Source organism: Ovis aries, chromosome 11 (assembly GCF_016772045.2).
Source record: "Ovis aries strain OAR_USU_Benz2616 breed Rambouillet chromosome 11, ARS-UI_Ramb_v3.0, whole genome shotgun sequence".
Taxonomy (NCBI): Eukaryota; Metazoa; Chordata; class Mammalia; order Artiodactyla; family Bovidae; genus Ovis; species Ovis aries.
Window position 1 is genome coordinate 39,759,919 of NC_056064.1, and position 26,004 is coordinate 39,785,922.

Here is a 26,004-nt window from a genome sequence, read left to right on the forward strand (position 1 = left end):
TAGGAAGCTCTTTTCAAGCCTAACTTTGGCTTCAGTCTCCACTTCCGGACTTTGGGGGGTGGGGCCCGAGGGCTTGGGGGCGGGGCTTAGGAGAAGGGGCGGGGCTGCAGGCCTACGCACGTCCCGGATCGCTCTCGGGGGCGGACTCAGTGGCGGAAGTGGCGTCGGGAGATCCCTTTCCGCTCGGAGGCGCTGCTGGGGCGGCGGAGTCAGGTTGCGGTTGCGGGTAGGAAGAGCTGGGGTCGTGGCTGACATGGAGCAGGTGGGTCCGCAAGAGGTCACTGGGACCAGGTGGTGGTACGAGGGCTACGTCTTGCCAGCGGATCCCGTCTCCCTAGCGGGTGTCCGTTCCTGGTTCCGTCCGACCCTTCCCACACCCCCTGCGCCCCACGTTCCGCCCCCTTCCTCAGCTCCACCCCGCGCGAGGTTCAGGGGTCTTCGGCGCTGACAGTCCGCGGCCCCGCCCACTCGAAAGAGTCCGGGAAGGGCGCTCCGGATCGCCCTCCATAGCTTTTCTTTTCACTGTGAGGGGGTGGTGTCTGGGTATTAAGAGCAAGAACTGGTTATGGGGAGGTGTCAGGGTTAAGAATGAGCAGGAAAATATCTGCAAGTTCCTGTAGGTCTCCGTCTCACTGTCATCCGGGCTCCCTCAACTTCCTTTGGAAATGGCAATGAATGACTTCTTAATGGACATCAGGAGGGCTCTTGGATATCTTTCTTGAGTTCTTAAAGGTGCATAACACGAGTGACACTAACCCGTAATTGAAATAGTGGATATGTGCCCCTTTCCCCCCTTTTGGCTTCCTCCGCGTCAGCATCCCCTTATTTTCTTCCCACTCCTCTGACTGCAGAAGTACCGTTTCACAGTCTCCTCTTGCCCCAGCCCGTTACTCTGTACACTGAATCTGAATGGTCCCGTCTACTCTCATGGTTTCAGCTTTGCGTCCCTGTGTTCAGTGGCTCAGTCGTGTGTAACTGTGACCTCTTGGACTGTAGTTCTCCAGGCTCCTCTGTCAATGGGGTTATCCCAGCAAGAATACTGGAGTGGGTTGTCATTTCCTCCTCGAGGGACCGAACCTGAGTGTCCTGCGGCTCCTGTATTGGCAGGCGGATTCTTCTTTACCACTGAGCCACCTGGGAAGCCTAGCTTCAACTTTAGGGTACCAAAAAGGCACCCAGATCTCTAGCTTCAGCCAAGCCCCTCCCTGGAGCCTCAGGCTTGGCCATCCAGCTACCAGTTGGATGGCTCTCCTTCAGCTGCCACTCAGTCTGTCTGAAGTTGAACTACCCCATCCTAGCCAGAAACCTGAGAATTATCTTATACTTCCTCTTCTTTCTCAGTTCTCATATCTAAGAGGTGACCTAGTCCAGTAACTTCCTTAAAATGCTTCGCACCTGGTCCCATGCTTCTGGCCCTGTTGTCAGCACCCTTGTTGATATGTTTCTGACCAGGATTATTGCGGTGACTTTGCAGGAACTTCCAGTTCACGGCCGCCTGCAACCCAGTCTTCCAACTGTAACTCTTGTGGTCCTTGAAAAAGATGTCTCATAACGTCACTTCCTTGCTTAAAACCCTTGAATGGTTTCCCAGTCCCTATGGGAAAGGCTGAATCTTTAGCACAGATTACACGGCTCTCTTTCCTACCCTATGTGTACCCTGAGGTCCAATAATATGACATTGCAGGATGCGCTTGCCTACACCTTGCCATTTTGTGTCTCCATGGCTTTGCAGGCACCAGCCCCACTGCCTAGAAAGTCCCTTCTCCTCTTAGCTGCTGTCTACCTTCTACTTGACCTTTAGTGCTCTGCTCAGGCAGCATCACCTCTGGATCACCGCCCCTGCCCAAGGCTAAATATTGTCCCATCTGAGTCCCTGCAGCACCCTGTCCATAATAGCGTGATGATGGAGGATACAGACTCCTGAACTGGACTTCCTGGGTCGCAGGACTATTATGATATTGATGAAGGCAGTGCTTCAGTTTTGTTTGTCAAATGGAGATAGTTCTGTGCCTATCTGGTACAGTTATCATGAGGATTAAATGAAATAGTGTATGTTTAGGGCTTAAAACAGTGAGCACAGGCGTGCTCAGTAAATGAGTGTTAACTATTATTACTGTTTACATAAGAAGGATAAAGAACAGTGATTCTGACTTTTAATTTTATCAACTGCTGAGAACAGTTGATGTGGCTTCTCATTCTGTCTCAGAGCTCCAAAGCCTGACTCTTTGTCAGTAAATAAAATGCTGGGGTAGAGGGCATTAGGGGCAGGATCTGGGTTTGACTGGTGAGGACTCAAAACAGTAGAAGACCTAGATACCATGTCATTCTGCTCAGGAAATGAATCTGGAAATGGATAAATGTTAGAGGCCAAGCTGTTGGCTCAGAGATTAAAGCGTCTGCCTCCAATGAGGGAGACCTGAGTCTGATCCCTGGGTTGGGAAGATCCCCTGGAGAAGGAAATGGCAACCCACTCCAGTACTCTTGCCTGGAGAATCCCATGGACGGAGGAGCCTAGTAGGCTACAGTCCACGGGGTCGCAAAGAGTCGGACATGACTGAGCAACTTCACTTTTGCTTTCACTTTCAAGCATGAGTTCTAGAGAAATGTACACAGAACTCTGGGAACCCAAGGAAGAAAAAGGCCAAGAGTGACTTTCCAGAGGAGCTGACAGTTAGGGGCCCTCAATGAGAGAATGAGTACCAGCGGGAGGCAGAGACCAGGGTGGGCTCAAAGAAAGGAAAGCTATATCCTCCAGTTGAAGAGCTCCTTCAGGGGAGGGGGCTGAGGTGGGCATGAGGGCAGATTCCTTTCTTCACCTGGCCACGAAGAAGTATCCCCTTAGATTAGGAACCTGCAGAGACCATGCCCTGGGGAGGTCTGGAGGCTTGGTACCCAAGTTTGAGGGCAGGGCCCTAGGGGTAAGGTCAGCATGCATGCCTGTGGGCTGGACCTGTGTTATAAGCCAGATTCTGGGCTTCTGTTCAAGCCCGGAGTGCCCATCTTCCTTGCCTCCGGCTGATAGATGCAGAAGCCTGGGTCAGATGGCTCCTCCTCCCTGTGGCTTTCCCGACCTCCCCAACTCTAGCCTGGGTCAGATGCTCCTTTCTCTGGGAGCCCACAGTCCTTTGTTCATCCCTCCCTGAAAGTGCTGATCGCAGCGTGGCACTCTGCCTTTATCTGTCAGCCTCCCTTCCCAGACCCGGACCCCCTGAGTGAATAACCCCAGGGACCAACACAGTGGCTGGCATGCTGTAGGCTCTCAGTTTACCTGCTGTGGTAAACCGAGCTCTCCGACACTCAGACTTGTTTGGGGGAAAGGGTGTGGGTGAGACCAGAAATTCTGTACATTTGACAGCTCACGCTTGTTGCATTCAACGACAGAGATTGTTGTCCCCATTTTACAGACAGAGAAGCTGAGACTTGGGAGGTGAGGTCAGGTTCACTCAGCAGGAACTGTCTTCTGACTGCTGGTCTACAATCATGTCCCAGAAACTGCCCTGGGCTCCCAGTCCCCAAAGGGACAGCTGCCACATCAGTGGGACAAGGGACAAGGGAGGTATACCATCCTGCCTGTTGTATGCTTCTCTGAGCTTTTTCTGCCTGGGAAGGAGCTGGTCAGGGCCAGTGCTGGGAAGAGTCTGTTCTGAACCACGCCCACCCCTGCAGGGCTTTCTGTCATCTAGGCTCATAGGACTGAGATTGCCCTGGAAGATGGACCAGCCCTTTCCAAACTGACCTTGAGAACTCAACCTCATTAGTCCTGTTTTATCCAACAGCACTGAGGGGTGGGGTGGGGCCTGACTCACCAGCCCTTGAGTAGGCTGGGGTCATAGAGTCACAGAGCTAGGGACATCTCTGACATTTAATAGGGCCTGGCATGCGGAGGGAGCTGAAGCGCTGAGTAGATCTCAGTTTGATAGGATTTTCCAGTAAGTGAAAGTGAAAGAAAGTGAAAGTGAAGTGGATCAGTGTGTCCGACTCTTTGCGACCCCATGGACTGTAGCCTACCAGGCTCCTCTGTCCATGGAATTCTCCAGGCCAGAATACTGGAGTGGGTAGCCTTTCCCTTCTCCAGGGGATCTTCCCAACCCGGGGATCAAACCTAGGTCTCCCACATTGCAGGTGGATTCTTTACCAGCTGAGCCGCAAGGAAAGCCCTGTAAACTGTACTTCAGAGCCTCCTGGGCTAGGGCAGTGTGGGAGCGTCCCGTGATGAATACGGTTTCTGTTTTGGCTTGACTGGGGCCTGTTCACTTCCTCAGAAGGAAAAGGGAAAGAGCCTGGCTTGGCCTCTGAGATCTTACTTGTCACTGCTGCTGTGTCCTGGGCTCTCTAGGGACACAGTTCCCTGCTTCTCCAGGGAACTTCCCAAGCCCTCTGGTGGGGCAGAGTAGGGACCGGGAAGCCAACTGTGCCGAGGCTGATGGCATAGGCCACCGATCCCTGAACTACAGGAGAGCCTAATATGTATCATCCTGGGGCAGCTCCCTGAGATCAGGGCCCATCCTGCCATCCAGCAGTACTGATGGACCCTCAGTTTGGGCAGAGTGCCGTGCTGCATGTGCCTGACGCAGGGCCCTGCCTCTAACACTGTTCCCATGGTCGCCGATGGTAGTCATAGCTGCTGTTAATTAAACACAGGCACATTGCAGCTGTCATTTCTAATTCTTTCAATAGCTCTGTGATGTGGGCACTCTACCATCCCCGTTTTACAGATGAGAAGACTGAGTTTCAGAGAGACTCAAAGGCACGCAATGTAATAAAGAATGGCCTTTGGCTTTTGACTCCAGGTCTCCTGACCAACCCCCAAATCTATGCCCTTTCCCTTATTCCAGGGTGGTCCACAGGCCAGTGAACCTACTTGACGTGTGCATGGCCAAACACTGTGACCTGGGCCTCAAGGGCTGGAGGAGAGATGAGTTTGAGGTTCAAGTCTAGGGTTGTGGGGATTGAAGGGCTGAGCCAGGGTCCCGAGATCTGGGCTTGGGGAAGCCTGCGCTGAGAGTGAGGTTTGTCCAGGAGGCAACGTTTGAACTGGTCTCTAAAGAGTTAAGAGTGTCCCCCCCCCCCCACCCCACCCCCGGGGAACTGGAGGCGTGAAGGGAGACCAAGTGGCCATGGGGTGTCCTGGGAACAGCCAGTGTCTGGAGAGTATTGGGGGAGGGGTGTCAGTCCCGTCACAAGAGAGGAGTGGCTATCCTAGGGGTTTAAACCTGCCCCCAGGCCTGTCCCTGTGAGTCTGGGCTCAGAGGAGAGGAGGGGAGCAGCCACCCTGCCTGAGGCTGCCTGGGAAACCAGTCCTCCCCCTTGCCTGCTGGTGGAGGAAGGGCCTGGGCTCTGGGTAACATGAGACTCCAACTGAGGGTGGAGTCCAGTCCAGCAGAGGCTGGTCCAGTGGGGCCGCTCCTCCAGGATTGGGTGTGCGTGTGTGCAGGAGCACCTGTACATGTGACGCTGCGGGCGTTCAGCACACTTCCTCAGTATTTGCTGTGAGACTGGTGCTGGAACCGGACAAGCGGCCGTGAGCAGGCAGGGTGTCCCTGATCCAGTGGGAGAAGACAGGCAGGAAGCAGACCAGTAAACGTATAATGTCTGCGGTGATGGGTGCTGTCAAGAAGGAAGCAGGGTGAGGGGATACAAGATGTGGCTGAATGGAGGGTTCAGGGAAAGCCTCTCCAGAGGGAGGGAACATTGCAGAGACCAAGGGGAGGAAATCCAGACACGACAGCAGGAGCAAGGGTCCTGGGGTAGGAGCGTGCTGGACGCGTCCACAGAGCAGTGTGGCTGGAGCGGAAGGTACCAGGGGAAGAGGAGGCTTGTAGGCCAGGGCAGGGACTTTGGCCTTTACTGTGGGGGAGCTGGAGGCTGTTGGAAGTTTGGGATGTCAAGGAGGTGCAGCCTGACGTTTACTGGGGTTTCTCTGTCTGCTGTGTTGAGAACAGACTTGGGACCAGGGCAAGGAGGCAGTCAGGAAGCTGTAGCAAATGTGAGATGGTGGCTCAGGCAGGGTGCTGTTAGTGGTGAGCAGCAGCGGACACTGGCTAGACTTGGAAGGATTTGTTCATGGTTCGGATGTGGAGGGGAAGGCGCTGAGCTCTCTACAGGCTCTGGGGTCTTTTGACACCTCGCTCCCCACAGGCCCTGAAGGTGGCCACATTTGGGTTTAGCCCAGCACTGGGGGAAGCCCACGTGCCCCTGGGGTCGGCTCCGCCCTGTCCAGGGCAGGCTGTGGGCAGGCCTCTCCAAGCTCCAGTCTTGTCATTTCCACAGCTCCCGGCAACGGACGCCAGGAGTGAAGGAGAGGATGTCTGCAGGGGGCCGGCCGGGGCCACTGCCAGCCGGATTGCTTTCTCCTGGCCCGTCTGGGTGGTGTGCGGCCTCTTTGGTCTGCTGTCCTCCTTCCCTGAGCCAGCTTCCTCCCAGGCTGGCCAGTGGCAGAATACAACCCGAGGCCAGCCTCTTCCGCACCCAGAGCCTCTGTCTCCTGCCCATCTGTGGATTCTCCATTAACCTGGGCATCATCAGAGTCTCAATCCAGAGCAACCCCAGCCCTGGCCTGCAGCCATCCCACAGAGGCTGAACTTGAGACTGTTTCCACCTAAGATAAGACAGGGGCCACGTTAGCTAGCCCTTCCACAGCAGTCACTCTTTGTCGGGGACTGTTCTGGGTCCTTACGTGTAATAAGTCGCCTAAACCTTATAATACCTCTAAGAAGTAGATACTACCATTATCCCATTTTATAGAGGGGAAAACCGAGGCACAGAAAGGTTCAGTGACTAGTAAGGTGGGAATCCGGGCTTCCCCAGTGGCTCAGCCGTAAAGAACCCACCTGCAATGCAGGAGTCGCAGGAGACCCAGGTTCAGTTCCTGGGTGGGGACCATCCCCTGGAGGAGGACGTGACAACTACTCCAGTATTCTTGCCTGGAGAATCCCATGGACAGGGGAGTGTGGCATGCTGCAGCCCACAGGGTTGCAAAGAGTTGGACATGACTGAAGTGACAGCATGCTCGCACATACAAGGGGGGGCACATGTTTTGAACCCATGTCTCCTGCCCCCTTGGCCTGGGGAGAGGGTTTGGAGATGCTGCACCGCTCTGAGGTGAGAATCATTTCTGGACATAGATGAGGTGTTCGTCTGCTCAGGGTCACAGAGCTGGTGGAGGGAGCTCTAGCTGGAACTTGTGTAGGTTGGCCTGACCATCCGTGGAAAGCTGGGCAGAGGAGAGGGGGAGAGGCCCACAGAGGTGGCGGCGGCGGCCATGGCTCCCATCTATGAAGGCCTTACTCTGTGGCGTCAGGGGCTGTTGTCCGAGCTCTCCACTCACCGCTGTCTCCTCTGATCCACCAGGCGGCCCAGGGTCCATACAGGTATCCCCCAGTCCCCGTTTCCAGGTGCAGCCTTGGAGTCTTGCTGAGTGAGTGACAGACATAGGCACATTACAGACTTGCTTTGGTCAGGAAATGTCAGCCAGAGACTGGCAGAGAGATGGTTGGAGCTTCCAGCCCAGGGTGTGACTGAGGCCTGGGAAGGGCCCTGTCTGTGCCCCAGCCACCCAAGAACTGGAGATCGGGCCCTGGGGGAGGTTGAGGGGGCAGGCACAAGTGGGAAGGGGTAGCATCAGAGGTCAGTCCGGGCTTCCCCCGAGAGCCTGTGCAGGGAGCCAGGACACCTCCCCCCTCCCCAGGAGCTCACGCTTGCCTGGAGCCTCTGTAACTTGGCCCATAGTGCACACAGAGGAGGAAGCCTACGCTGAAGCCTTGGACAGCTTGCTCTGGGACATCCGGCACATGAACTGTGGAGCTCAGATTTCAACTCAGGCCTTTGAGGGCAGTTTATTACACATCACTGTCGTGTGTAAGCCCCCACACCTCTCACCTGAACGGCCTTGCCCACCCGCTTGCTCCATCTCCACCCCCACTGGCCAAACAGCAGCCATCCTTCCCCTGACACTTCTATAAATGCCTGCTGCTTCTAAGTCGCTTCAGTCGTGTCCGACTCTGTGCGACCCCAGAGATGGCAGCCCACCAGGCTCCCCCGTCCCTGGGATTCTCCAGGCAAGAACGCTGGAGTGGGTTGCCATTTCCTTCTCCAATGCATGAAAGTGAAAAGTGAAAGTGAAGTCGCTCAGTCTTGTCCGACTCTTAGCAACCCCATGGACTGCAGCCCACCAGGCTCCCCTGTCCATGGGATTTTCCAGGCAAGAATACTGGAGTGGGGTGCCATTGCCTTCTCCATCCATAAATGCCTATGGGGCAGCAATCACCGGTAGCAATCACAGATGGGAGATGCTGCCTTTTATTGTGGGAAAGCATACACAGCATGACATTTACCATTTTAGCCACTTTTAAGTGGACAGTTCTGTGGCACTAAGTATATTATCATTCCCCTTATTTAATGCAACTGAAGAAGCCGATTCTCAGAATGTTCTGTTTGCCCCAGTCGCAAGACTGGTGAGAGCGGACCGAGACTCAAACCCCGGCCTCAGAGGTACCAGCTGCCTGCTGTCCTCTGCTGAGTGGGGACCCACCCAAAAGCTCCTGCTGCCCCCAGGCTAGCGTTTCCTGGGGCCAGTCAGAGAAGGCCTGGGAAGGGGCGTGAGGGGCCCCCAGAGCTTTCCCTGTGCTCAGAGACCTGCCTGGCCGCCTCCTCCCGACCCCTCTTACCCTTCTGACCCAGGATGAGAAAAGCCACCGGTCCGCCCACCCCGCCCACCCCACTCTCTCCAAGCAGCTGAGCTTCCACAAGCACATCAGGTGTCTTGTCTGCAGCCAGCCCAGGCCGACTTCTTCACGCCACACGTGCTGCTCCCCTCCTGACACCTCTGAAGGTGCTGGGGAGGGGCTGGTGACAGCAGGCGGTGGGCTTGGCAGGGGGGCGCTGCTCCCAGGGGGCTGGGTGGCAGCAGCCCCCTGACCCTCGTTCTTGCCTCCCCTGTCGGGAGGGTGGAGGCCAGCCTGCTCTGCCGGCAGCCGCCTCCCTCCATCCCCCCAGGCCAGTGTTCTGAGGACTGTAGAGAGCAGTTCTAGGCCAAGATGGTTTTCATATCTGGAGCTGGCAGGTGGTCTCAGGGAACTCAAAACTTTCTGATGTCATCTGAGTGAGTTTTTCAAACCACACCCATGGAGGTTCCTCAGGGTGACCCTGGATGGAGTTTGAGGGAAGGCTGACTTGTGGGGCTCTCTGTGGCCACATCCTATGGCAGGACCTATACAGTCCTGTTTTTATTCATTTTATTTATTTACTGTCTGCACTGCGAAGCTTGTGGCATCTTAGTTCCCCGACCAGGGTCTGAACATGCGCTCTTGGCAGTGAAGGTGTGGGGTCTTAACCCCTGAACCATCAGGGAATTCCCAGTTTTTATCTGTTTTCTTTTTTTTAAATTAATTTGTTTTTTAATTGAAGGATAATTGCTTTACAGAAATTGTGTTGGTTTCTGCCAAACATCAACATTTATTTTTTTTAATTAAAAAATCATTTTATTTTTAATTGGAGGATAATTACTTTACAATATTTTGGTGGTTCCTACTATACATCAGTATGAACCAGAAGTAGAAACATGTGCCCTCCCTCTTAAACCTCCCTCCCCCCTCCCTCCCGATCCCACCCCTCTAGGACATGACGGAGCACCAGCTTCGGTTCGCTGCATCATAGGGCAAATTCCCACTGGCTATCAGTTTTACGTATGGTCTCTCTCAATACTACTCTCTCAAGCCATCCCACGCTCTTCCGCGCTTGCTGTGACCGTGAGCCGATTCCTTATGTTTGCATCTCCTTTGCTGCCCTGCAAATGTATCTGTTTTATATATTGAGATCCTAGGTAAGGTTTTTTGGTTGATGTTGTTTTAAGTTTCTCTTGTTTAAAAGGGTTTTTTTTTTTTTTTTTTTCGGACCTTTTCCCTGGAGGTTCAAGAGGGAAGGGACATATGTATACCTGTGGCTGATTCGTGTTGATGTTTGACAGAAAACAGCAAAATTCTGTAAAGCAGTTATCCTACAGTTAAAAAATGAATACATTAAAAAAAAAAAAGGACTTTTCTCCGAGATAGGGAAATGGGGGCTTGCTAAGAAGGACTTGCCCAAAGTTATTCAGGCTAATGGCTGCCCCTGAACTCATTCACCTCTTCCAGCTCTTGCTTATTTGGATGCTCAGTTTCTTTCATGGAGGAGGGTCACGCAGAACCCTGCTCTCTCCGACTGTTGGCCGGAAGCCCTCACCCCTGCTGCAGAGCCCCCGGTGCTTGGCTCCCTCACCACCCCACCCCCCGCGTCGGCAGCTCTCTCGGGCTCCCCCAACACCTCTGCTCTCAGCCCTGCTCTGTGTCTCTCACTTCCACGTGGACGTCTGGAGGTGTGAGTGTCAGTGCTGTTTGCACTCCAAGTGAGTCTCACACCCAAGCTGCTGCCACCCAAGTCCTGTCCCCAGAGAGCGAGGGAGAAAGCCAGGGGGCAAGACTAGACAGACCCTGGGGCAGAGGGGGAGTGGGGAGGCCACAGCGCCCTGCAGTGAGACAGGGAAGAGGCAGGTAGGAAAGGAGAGAGACACGTAAGAGAAAACCAGAGAGAGGAATCTGATGGGGGTGGAGAGACACTCGCAGATGGGAGAGAGGTGGAGAGGAAGACCCAGAGAGGGGGCGGAATAAAGACAGACGTGGGAGGGGGTACAGAGACAGTTCCAGAGAATGGTGAAGAGGTGGCTTGTGAGAGAGACAGGAGAGAGGAGAGATGGAGACAGGTCTAGCAGAAGACAAGCGGGCTATTGGAGACAAGGAAATGTCACCCGCCCTAGGGCTGCGGCTGTGTCACAGTGAGGGGTGCTGAGCGTGGGGCCTGACACCAGATCCGGCTGATAGATGCTGGGGGGTCCTGTTGCCAGCAGCCTCTTCTGGCCCCGCCTTCCAGAGCTGGTCCAGCTTTCCTTCAGCGTCCTCCAGATGAGCTTAGCATGGGCACCTCGAAAGAGTAGGAGCGGCTGGTGCTTCTGCGGAGAACAGTCGGTCCTGACTGTTGGGTTGGCACGGAGGTAGAGGGACGGGTGAGCCGGCTTGCTCAGAAACCCTGCTGGCCACAGAATGGGGGCTTGTTTTCGACTTAGTAGCTGAAGCATGGAAGAGACCAGACAGCAAATGTGTGGAGGGGACGGACGGCTATGGAGGGGGGACCGGTTAGATCTTGGCCTTCCCAGGATCAAGCACAAAGATCCAGGGCTCCCCTTCCAGTAGCCCCCAGACCTGCACCCTGGTTCTGCGTGTGGGAAGACTCGGAGACTCTTCATGGGGTCCCAGAGACTCAGGCCCCACCATGCTGCTTCAGCTCCCCTCTGCTCTAGCCTAAACCTTTCCTTCCCCCGCCTGGGGGACAGGGCCTCTGAGGGCCCCTGCCAGCAGACTGCTAGGGCAAGGACCATAGGCCTGGGGGCTGCTCAGCAGGGAGGGAGTGCCCCACTGCCCACTTCGTCTCGCGGGTTTATGAGGATTTCAGCCTCACGGTCACACGGGCAGGTGAGGGATGGGTGGTCACATCCATTCACCTCCTGGAGCCTTGGCTGTCTTGTGTGAGGAAAGGAGGAACCATTCTGCCCTGTGTGGACCTGGAACGCAGTGAGATGACTGGAGAAGGTGAAGTAAGCAAGCAAGTAAGTAAAGTCGCTCAGTCATGTCCGACTCTTTGTGACCCCATGGACTGTAGCCTACCAGGCTCCACCCTCCATGGGATTCTCCAGGCAAGAGTACTGGAGTGGGTTGCCATTTCCTTCTCCAGGGGATCTTCCCAACCCAGGGATCGAACCCAGGTCTCCCGCATTCTAGGCAGAAGCTTTAACCTCTGAGCCACCAGGGGAGAAGGTGAATGCCAGTAAATTCACTGGGACTGGGGAAGGAGGGTGTGAGGCTCTGAGGAGAGGGCCTTGGGGCTGCCACTTGAAAGGACTGGGGAGACTTGGGTGTAAGGCCCCCAAGGCAGGACCAGGCTGCCGCCTGAAGGGACCTAGAAGGCCAGGGTGGCTGTCCTAGTGAGATGATGGGGCCCTGCCTTGTAAGAGTAGCAGTAAGAGGAACCAGGCAGGCCTCGTTCCTGCGAGGGCCACCATGAGGAGGGTGTATTATCCTCAGACCAGCGGGGAGCCCTTGGAGGGTTGTGAACAGGGAATGGCAGGATCTGATTCATGTTCTGAAAAGCTTTCTCTGGCTGTCACGTGGAGGTGGTTGCTGTGGGTGGGGGGAGAGAAAGCCTGGAGACGCGCCCACCCATTAGGAGCATGCTGGAGAGAGCTGGTTGGGCCTGAGGCGGGGGTGGCGGAGAGAAGGGACCAAGATGTCATCCCACCATTCCTCCAGGGCTGGCCTGTGCAGAGACACTGCTCTAGGAAGTCCCTCCCAGTTGCCATGGATCAGGGGGTGGGAGGGTAGGGCTGGCTGCTGGGAGGGAATGTGGCTTTGTGCTTGGAAAACAAAGAACAGAGCTTGGGGCTGACTTCTCCTGGGGGTGGGGACCGGCCCAGAGGCTGCTGACAGGCCCAGAGGCTGAACTACAGGGCAGGGCTTGGCAGGAGCAAGCTGTGGCCCCAGACGTCAGGGAAGACCCAGGAGGCCCCAAAGGGTGACCATGGGGCTGCAGGACTTTGCCTGGGGTGGGGGGGTGAAGAAGCAGGACAGAGGGAGAAGGATGCTCAGACCCCTCCAGCCTGGAAGTCAGGCAGAGGGAAATGAGGCAGAGAGGGCCCTGGGCCACAGAGTTAGGCCGAGGGTGGGGGGCAGATGTGTTTGGAAACAAATGGGGGTCCTGGGGCTGCGTTCAAACGGATGAAGGAGGTTCCCGGGCACTCCTGGACCCTGACCCCAGGACCTGACCAGCCACCCTGCCTCCCTGCAGCCCTGCTACTGAGGCCCAGCCCACCCCGGCTGGAGGTGGGGGCCCACCAGGATGAGCAAGCTGTCCGGGGACCTGCTGGGCCGCGACCTGGAGCGCAGCCTGCCGGCCGTGGCCTCCCTGGGCTCATCGCTATCCCACAGCCAGAGCCTCTCCTCGCACCTCCTCCCACCGCCACTGCCGGAGAAGCGCCGGGCCATCTCCGACGTCCGCCGCACCTTCTGTTTGTTCGTCACCTTCGACCTGCTCTTCATCTCCCTGCTCTGGATCATTGAGCTGAACGTGAGTGGGGCTGAGGCTGGGGGCGCAGGTCAGGTTGGGGGAGGGGTATTGCTTGGGCCTTGGAGGGTTGCATCTGGGGGTGTATTGATTTCCGGGTAAAATGAAGAATGAGACTAGAAGAATAGCGGTTCTCATTTTCCAGAGAGAGAAACACAGAGACGTTATGTTGCTTATCGGAGGTCTCTCAGCAAGCGTGTGAAGAAGGCAAGGTTTGAACCCAGACTCCAGCCCCAGAACTCACACCTCTGCACCACACTGGCCCCTAGTGGACACACTTGAGAAAGGAGGCGGATCCCAGAGGGCTCTCGTGGAGCTATCAGAGCCTTTGTCTTCTTTCTGCCCTACATTGCTCTCTGGCTTAGTTCATTCATTCATTCAGCAAACATTTCTGAGTCCCGGCTGTGTCCCAGGCGCTGTGCCAAAAGCAGAGGGAACAGTGGGTGGCAATCTGTAAAGACTCCCAGTGACGCCCAGCTTTCCTTCCCCACCTTGGGCATTCTTCCAGTGTCCCCAGTTTTGGCCTTTTGGTTTTGGTGAGATTCCACCTAATGGTCTGGAGACAGAGCTGCCTGTCAGGGTGGAGTCTGCCCACCCCCCCACCACCACCCCCAACCCCTGCCATGCAGTGCTTGGCCAGCTGGCAGTGGAACCTAATCTCCAGGTGCTGACAGGGCAGAGCGGGACCTGATGCAGAGGTAGGAGCATGGAGAGGGCATCCTGGGCTTGGTCCCCTGTCCCAGCTTCTGCTCTGTAGCAACTGTGTGAGCTCAGCGAGGGACTCAGCCTCTCCGAGCCTCCCCTTGTTCTCTTTGTGCAAAGTGGGTCAGAGTTCTGGATGGCACGTGTCCTTCCTCCAGGTCTCAAGCTCAGTCAGTTCAGTCGCTCAGTCGTGTCTGACTCTTTGCGACCCCATGGACTGCAGCACGCCAGGCTTCCCTGTCCATCACCAACTCCCGGAGCTTACTCAAACTCATGTCCATAGAGTCGGTGGTGCCATTCAATCACCTCATCCTCTGTCATCCCCTTCTCCTCCTGCCTTCAATCTTTCCCAGCATCAGGGTCTTTTCCAATGAGTCAGTTCTTCACATCAGGTGGCCAAAGTATTGGAGTTTCAGCTTCAGCATCAGTCCTTCCAATGAATATTCTGGACTGATTTCCTTTAGGATGGACTGGTCAGATCTCCTTGAAATCCTAGGGTCTCTCAAGAGTTTTCTCCAACACCACATTTCAAAGGCATCAATTCTTTGGTGCTTAGCTTTCTTTATAGTCCAACTCTCACATACATACATAACCACTGGACAAACCATAGCCTTGACTAGACGAACCTTTGTCGACAAAGTAATGTCTCTGCTTTTGAATATGCTATCTAGGTTGGTCATAGCTTTTCTTCCAAGGAGTAAGCGTCTTTTAATTTCATGGCCGCAGTCACCATCTGCAGTGATTTTGGAGCTCAAAAAAATAAAGTCTCCCACTGTTTCCGTTGTTTCCCCATCTATTTGCCATGAAGTGATAGGGCCGGATGCCATGATCTTAATTTTCTAAATGTTGAGTTTTAAGCCAACTTTTTCACTCTCCTCTTTCAGTTTCATCAAGAGGCTCTTTAGTTCTTCGCTTTCTGCCATAAGGGTGGTATCATCTGCATATCTGAGGTTATTGATATTTCTCCCAGCAGTCTTGATTCCAGCTTGTGCTTCATCCAGCCCAGCATTTCTGATGATATACTCTGCCTATAGTTAAATAAGCAGGGTGACAATATATAGCCTCGACATACTCCTTTCCTTATTTGGAACCAGTCTGTTGTTCCATGTCCGGTTCTAACTGTTGCTTCTTGACCTGCATACAGATTTCTCAGGAGGTAGGTAAGGTGGTCTGGTATTCACATCTCTTTAAGAATTTTCCACAGTTTGTTGTGATTCACACAGTCAAAGGCTTTGGCGTAGTCAATAAAGCAAATGTTTTTCTCGAGCTCTCTTGCTTTTTCAACGGATGCCAACAGATGTTGGCAATTTAATCTCTGTTTCCTCTGCCTTTTCTAAATCCAGGTTGAGCATCTGGAATTTCACAGTGGAAGCCTGGCTTGGAGAATTTTGAGCATTACTTTGCTAGCATGTGAGATGAGTGCAATTGTGTGGTAGTTTGAGCATTCTTTGGCATTGCCTTCCTTTGGGATTGGAATAAAAACTGACCTTTTCTGGTCCTGTGGCCACTGCTGAGTTTTCCAAATTTGCTGGCATATTGAGTGCAGCACTTTCACAGCATCATCTTTCAGGATTTGAAATAGCTCAACTGGAATCCCATCACTTCCACTAGCTTTGTTGGTAGTGGTGCTACCTTAGGCCTTTGGCCTTAGGCCTTTGCATTCCAGGATGCCTGGCTCTAGGTGAATGATCATACCTTCATGATTATCTGGGTCATGAAGATCTTTTTTGTGTGGTTCTGTGTGTTCTTGCCACCTCTTCTTAATATCGTCTGTTTCTGTTAGGTCCATACTGTTTCTGTCTTTTACTGTGCCCATCTTTGCATGAAGTATTTCCTTGGTATCTCTGGTTTTCTGGAAGAGATCTCTAGTTTTCTTGAAGAGATCTCTAGTCATTCCCACTCTGTTGTTTTCCTCTATTTCTTTGCACTGATCACTGAGGAGGGCTTTCTTATCTCTCCTTGCTGTTCTTTGGAACTCTGCATTCAAATGAGTGTATCTTTCTTTTTCTCCCTTGCCTTTTGCGTCTTTTCTTTTCACAGCTGTGTGTAAGGCCTCCTAAGACAACCGTTTTGCCTTTTTGCATTTCTTTTTCTTGGGGATGGTCTTGATCACTGCTCCCTGTACAATGTCACAAACCTCCGTCTCAATCTCAGGGGTCAGGAAAACAATGACTGTTGTTACAAAGGAGGAGCTTAGAGAAGGAGCTGGTTCAGGGGTGAAGTTTGATTCTGGGCATGTTGAGCTGGAAGGCAAGGCAAGGCTCTGAGGGTGACGCTCCTTTGTGCACAGAGGTGAGCTGGCACCTTCAGCCAGAAGGAGCCACAGCCGTGACCTTAAGGACCATCTTACTGATGAGAGAGCTGAGGCTCAGCGAGGTTTAGGGCCATTTGAAGAGTTTCTGAGGTCTTAAGCCTTATTCCTTTGGACAATCCCCTTGGGCTTCTCTAGTAAAGGATCTGTCTGCAGTGGAGGAGACCCAGGTTTGATCCCTGGGTTGAGAAGATCCCCTGAAGAACGGAATGGCAACCCACTCCAGTATTCTTGCCTGGAGAATCCCATGGACAGAGGAGCCTAGCGGGATACAGTCCATGGGGTCACAAAGAATCGGACACGACTGAGCAACTAACACTTTTGCTTTCCAGCGTCAAAGCGGGCACTAAAATTCACACACATCCTTCATTAAATGTATGTATAATATTTTCTTGACAGAAAAGAGCTGAAAAAATGTTTGGCGATTTTACTTTGGCAACGGTATGGCTATACTGGCTGTAATAGCTCAGCAGTCGTCATGCAGACGTGAAAATCCTTGTGGAGTGAGAAAATCTAACGTCCAAGTTATTTTCAAATTTGACAAAGAGTTTCAGAATGCTGAATTTAACAGTTCATAGAATTAACATCATGTTTCTCTTGGTGGCCAATTAAAGTTTTACTAGTTTTTCAATTTTGCCATTTTCATACTTTGAAACATGTATTTTTAGTTTTTTTTTAATATTTATTTACTTAGTTTGACATTACTTACTTACTTGGGGAAAGAAATGGCAACCCACTCCAGTATTCTTGTCTGAAGAATGCCATGGACAGAGGAGCCTGGTGGGCTACGGTCCATGGGGTCGCAAAGAGTCGGACACGGCTGAGCGCACCGCACTTATTTGACTGGGTCTTAGTTGTGGCACATGGGATCTAGTTCCTTGACCAGGGATTGAGCCGAGGCCCCCTGCATTAGAAGCACAGACTCTTAGCCACTGGTCCTTAAGGACCATCTTACTGATGAGAGAGGAGGCTCAGCGAGGTTCAGGGCCATTTGAAGAGTTTCTGAGGTCTTAAGCCTTATTCCTTTGGACGACCCCCTTGGGCTTCCCTGGCGGCTCCACCAGGTGACCACCAGGGAAGCCCCTGTTCTCAGTTTTCTATCAGACTGTGTGTTGCCCAGTGTATGCAAGGACCCTGACCAGGCTGTAGGACCAGCGCCAAGGTCTTGCAGCCAGAGTTGGCAAAACGGGCAGGAACTGTACTGTCCTGAGTCCTGATGCAGTGGGCTGGCCAGTGGGTATGCAGGCAAGGGAGAGTTCTCTGTAAAGAGAAAAACCATGGAAGAGAGAGCTCTGTGGACAGTGACTCTGGAGCCCAAGAGGGCGTAGTCTGAGGAGTAAGAGGAGGATCAGGCTGGGGTGGGTTGTGATGTCAGCAAGGCGTTTGACCCCATGGGGTGCAGAATGGTCTTGAGGCTGAGGCATTGGGTGGGGATGCACCAGGGCTCGAGACTCAGTGAGGGGCTGTCCAGATGGCTGGCTTTTGCCCTGAGCATCAGAATCACTCAGGAGCTTTACAGCCATTCCAGATGCTCAGCTCACCCCGAGATTCAGACCCAGTGTCTCAACCTTGTGTATCTTTAACACCTCATCCCCCCACCACCGCCCCAGTTCAGATCCTCTTCCAGAGATCAGAAGCCCTGATCTAGGTAATCGTGAAGGGTCTTCCCCTTCAGGGCTCCCAAACTCCATCCCCCAGAGTCCCCTTGTACCCCTCTATTCTGGGGGCTGGCACCCCACCTGCAGAGGCACGGGCCTGCCACCCCATTCTGCCTGAGGCATCAGGCTGCAGTCTAGCTCTCAATGGGCATCCTGACTCCTTACTCCCCAGCCAGGCTCTCAGGGATCCCATTGAAAATGTGTGGGTGGCTAGGGCAGGGGCAGAGGCAAGGACCAGGCTGCTCACTCTGCATGCCATCCTCTCTAGCAGCTTGATGGATTTTGCCCATTAAGTACAAACCTAATCTATCGATTTGCCACCTGGGGCTCCGTCTGATACCACTGCCCACCCTTGGCCCCCGTCACCCCAGATGGATGCTTGCCTGGGAAGATGGAGCACTGCACCGGTGGGAGGGAGAGGAAATTATGGGAGAGGCCGGCTCCCAGCTCCCTGTCTGCCAGCATAGCGCCTGCATAGGGCCCATCACCTCCCAAGGCCCTCCAGGCTTGCCCCTTCCTAGGCAGTGTGCTCACGAGTGTCAGGAGGCTCAGCTCTGCCTGTCTGGACTGCCTGGATCCTTAGAGGAACAGTCTCAGCACTGGGGTCTCAGGCCCCTGGCTGAGCTCGCCTGGTGCCTCAGGGCTCCTCGGTGGTAGCTGAGCATTTACAGCCCCTCCTCCAAGTTCCACCTGCTCCCTCTGGGAGGACAAAGGGCAGCCTTGGGGACTTGGTCCTACCCACCTCTCTCTTCCAGACCAACACAGGCATCCAGAAGAACCTGGAGCAGGAGGTCATCAACTACAACTTTAAAACTTCCTTCTTTGACATCTTTGTGAGTGGCCTTGGAGATCCTGCGGGCAGAGAGGGAGCAGGGACAGGGGTCTTTGGCTGGATTTCCTTCTTCCTGCAGCACGCATCCTAATCTGATCAGGGAGCCCTCTGTATTCAAGCCTGTTCCCAAATGAGGTCCCGCTTTCAGAGAGCCCCAAGTGGGAGGGGAAGACAAGACCCCCGTCCAAGGAGGTCACATGTAATCCCCAAAGAAGCACTGGCTTGGCCTCAGCCATTCTCTGCTGGGGCGTGCACACTGCTTGGGGAGCCTGGGGGAGCAGGTTGGAGGGGCGGTCAGCCTTCAGCTGAGGTGGGGCCCGTGGCTGCCTGTGACGGCTCCCCCACTCCCCTGCTAGGTCCTGGCCTTCTTCCGCTTCTCCGGACTGCTCCTGGGCTATGCCGTGCTGCGGCTCCGGCACTGGTGGGTGATTGCGGTAAGATGCCACTTTCCTGGCAGCTCTCGGGCCCTGGTGGGGCTGGCTCATGGGATGGGATGGAGGAGGACTTACTCCCCAGGCTCTGTCTTTGCTCTGTCTGTTTGTCTCTCCCTCCCCTGGGCAGGTCACCACACTGGTGTCCAGTGCATTCCTCATCGTCAAGGTCATCCTCTCTGAGGTCAGTGGCTCGGGGTCTGGCTGGTCTGGTGGGCATCCAGCCTGTGGGATGGGCTCGTCCCAAGAAGGGACTGCTTCTCTGACTTCGGGTTTCTATTCCTGTTGTCAGGGTTGGGTGAGGGGGATTCCTGCCCTTGGCTTTTTCTAAGGGGTCAGCTTCACTGGCTTTTCCCACTTGCCCTGCGGAAACCCTAAGAACAAAAAGTTCCTCCTCCAGCCTGACCTTACTGTATCTTGCTGTAGAATTCATTAATCCCTCCATCTCAGAGGCATGTGCCACAGGGGGTGCCCAAGCAGCTGGTACCAGGAGTGGGGTGTAGGCCAGAGTCAGCAGCCCCGGGGTGGGGCTCTGGGTCCAGGGTGACCCCCGGCTGTGGCGCTCAGCCCCCTCCCTCCGCAGCTGCTCAGCAAAGGGGCCTTCGGCTACTTGCTCCCCATCGTCTCCTTTGTCCTCGCCTGGCTGGAGACCTGGTTCCTTGACTTCAAAGTCCTACCTCAGGAGGCTGAGGAGGAGCGATGTGAGTGCTGGGGGGTGAGGGGATGCAGCGAGGGTCACCCCCACCCAAGAGAGGAGAGTTTCTGGCATGAGGGCCAGTTCTGAGCTCTCTTGCCAACTCTGCCTCCAAGAGCCTTAAAGAGAGCCCGGGCCGGGGGACCCTAGGCTGCCAAGGCATGGTTGTCCTTGGTCTGGGACGATGGCTGCCCATGTCTGCCCCCCAGGGTACCTTGCCGCCCAGGCTGCTGTTGCCCGAGGACCCCTGCTCTTCTCCAGCGCTCTGTCTGAGGGCCAGTTCTATTCACCCCCAGAATCCTTTGCAGGTGAGGGTTGGTGGGTAGGGGAACTACCTCCAGGGAGGGGCTTTATGAGGAGCAGGATGGCTGGGTCTATGCTTTCTCGTCCTATAGCACCCTGGGGAGAGCGAGCAGTCCTCTCCCACACACTATCTTATCCCCCTACACACCATTGCACTTGTACCCCAATCCCTCACCTCCCCACCCCTCCTCCCCACCTCTTCCCATTGTCCCCCATGCTTGTTTTTCTGCAGGGTCTGACAATGAATCCGATGAAGAAATTGTTGGGAAGAAAAGCTTTTCTGCCCAGGTATTTGGCTGCCTACCGCTACCTGGGGTGGGCACCCCAGACAGGAGCCAGCACTGGGCTCGGCCAGGTGGGCAGGGGCTTCCCAGAGGAGGGCAGACCTTAGGCAGCCTGAAGGCCTGTCAGTGTCCATCTGAGTGTCTGGCTCACCGTCAATCAGGCCCAGTGGTCTCCTTCCTGCCTGGGCCCCGGGGTAACAACTACAGCACCTGGTCCCCGGGGTAACAACTACAGCACCTGGTCCCCAGGAGCTCACAGGGTACAGGAGACCAGCCCAGACCCTGCATCTGGACATCCAGCTGAATCAGGCCTTTGAAAGAGATGTGTGGAGTGTCTAGAGAAAGACCCAGAGGGGTGCAGCTCCCAGGCTGACCGCTTCCTGCCTCCCCTCCCTGGCCAGGAACGGGAGTACATCCTTCAGGGGAAGGAGGCCATGACGGTGGTGGACCAGATCTTGGCCCAAGAAGAGAACTGGAAGTTTGAGAAGAATAACGTAAGAAACCTTTCTCCCACGGGACCCTGAGAGTTGGCTTGTAGGGCGTTTTCCCTCCCTCTTCCGAGGCCTGAGAAAGAAGCCCAAAGATTGCGCGGGTTGGAACCCTATTTCTGCCCAGGGGAGGGGGCTGGGCCCTGGAGTCAGCCCCTTGGCCTGGATTGGACATTTCTAGCGCCCCTCCCCTTGCCCCCCCCCGGCCCCGCCCCTGCTGCTCTGCTGCCTCAGCTCCAGCTTTGAAGGGGAAGCCAGGCTTCTGTGCTGTGTCCGGTGTTTTGTTTCATGATCAAAACAATATTATCTAGAAAGATGGCAGAGAGCTTGGAAAACAGGGGGAAAACATCCCGGTCCCTTTCTCTGGCCAGTTCCCCTGGCAGCCTCGGCGGCCCGGAGACACGGGCCTTCGTGGTTGCAGCTGCAGCTGTGCTCCTACCTTTAACTTGATATCAAAAGCCTTTCTCTCCTCATGGCAGGACATTTGTCAGAACCAATGTTTTTTAATGGCTGCTCAGATATCCCCCAAACTCCTATAAAGTTTTCTCTTCTGGGCTGTTAAAATCCTGCCCTGCCCGTCACCCATTCCTGCCCCACCCCGGCTCTCTTCTGCCCTCCACTCACCTCCCTGCTGCCCTTCTGTCCCTGCCTTAGGAATATGGGGACACTGTGTACACCATCGAGGTTCCCTTTCACGGCAAGACCTTCATTCTGAAGGTGGGTGATGGAAAGAGTGCTCTGGAGCCTCTTGCTCTGCCTGGGACTCCAGGAAGGGCCTGGTGGTGTGGGGACCCTCCCGCAGGTTTCTCCCACCCAATAGGAAGGGGCTGGTGTGCCCAAGTACATCTGGCACCATCCAGCCCTCTGCCCGCCCCGCCCCAGACCTTCCTGCCCTGCCCCGCGGAGCTGGTATACCAGGAGGTGATCCTACAGCCTGAGAGGATGGTGCTGTGGAACAAGACTGTGACTGCCTGCCAGGTGAGCTGAGCCGGCAGCCCAGGCCCGGCACCCCTCAGGGCAGAGCCACGTGGCAGGTGAGGGCGTGGTCCAGTGTGAACAGTGAACCCCCTGGGGAGCTGGGTCGCATCACTGAACTACTCTGGGCCTCCGCTTTCCCATTTGTAAAATGGGGATGGTGGTAATAGTTTCCTCCAAGAGAGGGTCCAGAAGATGGAAGGACGAAATGCTCAGAGTGTTGGTCTCAGCGCCCGTGAATGGAAGTGGCTCCTAATTACGGGGCCTGAGCAGAGAGCCGTCTGACCTGGGGGCTTTCCTGAGATGCTGGGCCCTTCCCTGGAGTTTTCCTGGGGGTGGCTGCACCTTACGTCGGCCCTGATGCCTGCAGATCCTACAGCGAGTAGAAGACAACACCCTCATCTCCTATGATGTGTCTTCAGGGGCTGCGGGTGGCGTGGTCTCTCCCAGGTAAGCCCCCCTACCCGCCCCCTCAGGCAGGCCTCCTGCCCTTGGACCTTCTACGCATCTAATCATCTAATCATCATCTAATCATCCCCCTCCAGGGACTTTGTGAATGTCCGACGCATCGAGCGGCGCCGAGACCGATACCTGTCCTCGGGCATCGCTACCACGCACTGTACCAAGCCCCCAACGCACAAATACGTCAGGTGAGCTGAACTTTGCCTGGGGTCATGCGCACTGGCTCCTCCCCTCGTGGCCGTGAGAATAGGGCAGGACTGGTGTATACAGCTGTGCACTTTCTCCTGCTGAGGGCGCCTTCCTGTACCCGGTCCCACTGTCCTTAATCCTGCTTATCTGGAACCACCACCAGGCTCGGGGGAGCTCCAGAGTAGACCAAGGATGGCGATGAATAGGGGCCAGCCGGGAAGGGGGCTGGGAGCCATGAGGTGGCTGGTCTAGGGGACCAGCACAGCAGGAGGCTCTGTGTTCTGAAGCATCACCTTCCTGCCTTTCATCCCTTTCTCCCCGTCCCTTGGCCTTGCATTACCCTCATGGTGCTTGGAGGTACCCAAAGGAAGAGGCATGAGTCCTCGGCTGCCTGTTCCACGGCCTCCTCCAGCCCCCCCTGGTCTCTAGTCCTAGCGCTGTGGGTGGCCTCCTCCCACATACCCTTCTGTCTTGGGGTTCCACAGAGAGCGCTGTTCTTTGCGTGTCAGCCCGGGGCTCTGGTCTCACCACCACCACAGTGTTTGCTGGGTGATGGGCAAGCTCGTTTCCCCTCCTGGCGCCAGCTCCCTTATCTGTGGAGGCAGGGGAGCTGATGGGATGGGAATCCTACCGCTCAGGCCTGAGGCCTCCCAAGAAGGCGCCCCCTCGTGGAACCCCGCGGCTCTGCACTGCTCCCAGAGCTGGAGCTGGAAGGTGGTAAACGCCCTGCCCCTGGGGCTGTGCAAACATCGACTGTTGGAGGAGGATTCGAGCACCCCATGGCAGGTGGGGTGGGGGCCTGTATCCTGTGGCCTCTGGGATACCCGTTCTGGCCCTGCTCAAACCAGCAGCTCCCTTCCCCCTTCTACCCCAGTCCAAGGTGGGTCAGGGCAGAGCAGGAATCAGGGGTTTCGCCTGGCTCCAAGGTCCCCCACCAATGCCTCTCTCCTCAGGGGAGAGAATGGTCCTGGGGGCTTCATCGTGCTCAAGTCAGCCAGTAACCCGCGAGTCTGCACCTTCATCTGGATCCTTAATACAGATCTCAAGGTGGGCGTGCTGGGGCCCCGAAGCAGGCTCTGCGGAGTGGAGGGGACTGTGCTGTGTGACCTTGGGCGTCCCTGCTCTCCGCCTCCTTTCTTCCTCTGAAACTGGGGGCAGGGTCCAGATGGTCTTCTCGCCCTGAGGCCCTGTGCCTCCCCTCTTTACCTCTGACTCCTGAGGCCCGAGGAAAGGTGGCTGGCTGCCAGCCCACCCCCTCCCAGGTCTGTTTGTGTGACTCGTGCCAAGACCCGGGCACAGCATGTTCTTCCTGCCAGGGGTGGGGGAGAGGGCGGCCTCGGCTGCATGCCAGAGCTGCACCTGCATTCGGGCGCCAGTTGTTGAGGGGGAGCCCCTGCCGAGGGCCAGCCTTCCTGGAACTTCTCCTCGCCTCCCCCAGGGCCGCCTGCCCCGGTACCTCATCCACCAGAGCCTCGCAGCCACCATGTTCGAATTTGCCTTCCACCTGCGGCAGCGCATCGGAGAGCTGGGTGCCCGGGCATAAGGGTGCCTCCTAGCCACCCTGCGGGCCAGGGTCCTGTCGCCACGGCCTCCAGAGCCAGAGGGGGCACCGCTCGGGCTTCCTGCTGCCCACTGAGGACCTGGCCTCGGCAGTGGGGAGGGGGGAGCTTCCTCCACAGCTGCGCTGTGACCTGAGCTCCCGCCCTGCACCGAGCCTCACTGCGCCTGGGGGCGGCCATGAGCCGGCTGAGGGCTCAAGCTCTGGGACTCTGCCGCTGCACCGAATGGGTCTTTCCTGCCAATGGTTACACGGCCTCCCTGCCTCTGGGAGGAAGAGACCCACTGTCCCCTACCTGGCCCAGGGCGGGGTCTGGAATGGGAGCCACGGGCTCAGCGGGAGAGGACCCTGGGCAGGACCGAAGTTGGGGCAGCTCATCACCAGTGTGAAGGTGTGGGAGCTCCGCGCTCATCATGGTTTTTTAGGATTATTTAAAGGGTCTGGGACCTTTCTCCACTTGCACTTCCACTTGTAGGGGTGTGGGTGGCAGGTGGGGGTGGTGGGCACTGGCAGGGAGCCTGCGCCTCCCAGGTTCTCTCCAGGTTGCGGCCCTCCACCCACACCCCCCAGTGCCTCCTTGGGGACCTTTGTAATTTGAGCCAATTAAAAACAGGAACTCAAAACACAGCCCCTGCAGCCTGGCCTCTTGAGAGTGAAAAAAAAAAAGGGCAGCACTTAGGGCCTAGGGGAAGGAACCCTGCTACAGCCTACACATGACCCTTTCCTACCCACTCAGAGCCAGAATAGAGCCAGCTGGGGACCCAGTTCTCGAAGTGGCCCCCCCGCCGCCGCCCCCGCCCCATTCAGCTGGTCAGATAGATAAGTGGTAAAAATTCCCTGCCTCCCAGCCAGGTCTCCTGCTAGGAAGGTTAGGTTAAGGTCTCCAGCCCAGGATGGGGAGGCGGGAGGTAGGGGGAGACCTGGAAGGAGCCAGAGTAGGCCTCAGCTGATACTGGGGTCTGAAGGTTTGGCTGGGAGGAGCCTGGAGGCGAGGCCTGGGCTTCTGGGTCACTGAGGCACCTCTGGGCTCTGCTCACCTCCTCTCTCTGCCCGTCACACTTGGGACCACCAGGAAATGGCCCTCCTTCCCTCCCTGCAGGCTTCCTGAGGTGCTAACTTGCATAGACTCAGGGGTGGGGGTGTTGCCTCTTGGGCCCGGCTAGGCATGTGACCCCGGGCAGGTCTGCCTGCCTGAGCCTCCATTTCCCACTTTGCTAAAGCTGTGTAAGATGAAGGCACCAAGGATCGGGTATAGTGCTCAGTAATCAAGAGGGTGCCCACGGGCCTGCCTGCTAGGGTCTCATCACAGCCTCTGCCCCTGGCCTTCCTGGTGCCCTTTGCTTTGTCCACTCAGTGACACCCCCGCTGCTCCTCCCCCACGCCCTCCTCCCTGTGTGCCAGCCTCCTGTCGCACACACTGCTGCTCTGGGGGGCGGGGCTGTCCCTGCAAGCCCTTCAACTGGCCTGCTCCCTGGGGACCAGAGCCAGGCCCCGCCTGGTGGCACCTTGGAGCTGGCAGCCCCCAGAGCTCTTCTGGTAAGGCCACTGTGAACAGAAAGTGAGGAAAACGAGGCCCAGAGGGGGTGGATGCCGCCCCCTACTCCACAGCCTCATTATGGCTGATTTGGGGGCTGGAGCCAGAACTGGCTGCCACCCACTGGAACCGCTGGAGTCCCATCTCACCCCAGCTGAGGAGTGGGGTAGAGTCGGGGGCCGCTTCCCTCCTCGTTCGTGTCCAGGATCCCAGGGGTGGAATTAACTTCCGATGCCCTTGCCAGTGAGGTGGTGGCAGTTGGGAGCCAGGCCTTTGGGGGCAGACGCCTGAGGAATGGCACTGTCCCTTTTGGTGGGGGGGCACGGTCCAGGGGGTGATGTGCCCTTGAGCCCAGGCAGAGGAGAGCAGCGGGGACAGGACCTGACGGCCTGGTACAGCGCCCAGAGGGGCCCTTGGTTCCTACTGTTTCCCGCTCT

The 26,004-nt window shown here is 55.9% G+C and overlaps 1 protein-coding gene across 9 annotated transcripts; it reads left to right on the forward strand.

Moving 5' to 3' along the window:
- Positions 1-173: 173 nt before the first annotated feature.
- STARD3 (StAR related lipid transfer domain containing 3) lies at positions 174-24,660 on the forward strand. Of its 9 annotated transcripts, XM_060394879.1 has the most exons (17): positions 174-262; positions 9,616-9,820; positions 11,565-11,635; positions 12,871-13,149; positions 18,573-18,650; positions 19,006-19,083; positions 19,166-19,264; positions 19,664-19,781; positions 19,984-20,082; positions 20,310-20,365; positions 20,763-20,855; positions 21,504-21,566; positions 21,732-21,827; positions 22,195-22,274; positions 22,370-22,474; positions 23,429-23,522; positions 23,914-24,660. In XM_060394879.1, the coding sequence occupies exons 4-17, from the start codon at positions 12,922-12,924 to the stop codon at positions 24,016-24,018; spliced, it is 1,392 nt and encodes a 463-aa protein (XP_060250862.1). In that variant the 5' UTR covers positions 174-262; positions 9,616-9,820; positions 11,565-11,635; positions 12,871-12,921; the 3' UTR covers positions 24,019-24,660. The 9 variants fall into 9 exon arrangements, with proteins under 9 accessions (XP_060250862.1, XP_060250864.1, XP_042111861.1 ...); XM_060394881.1 differs by having other exon boundaries at positions 9,616-11,635; positions 19,211-19,264; XM_042255927.1 differs by lacking the exon at positions 11,565-11,635.
- The last annotated feature ends 1,344 nt before the right edge of the window (positions 24,661-26,004 follow it).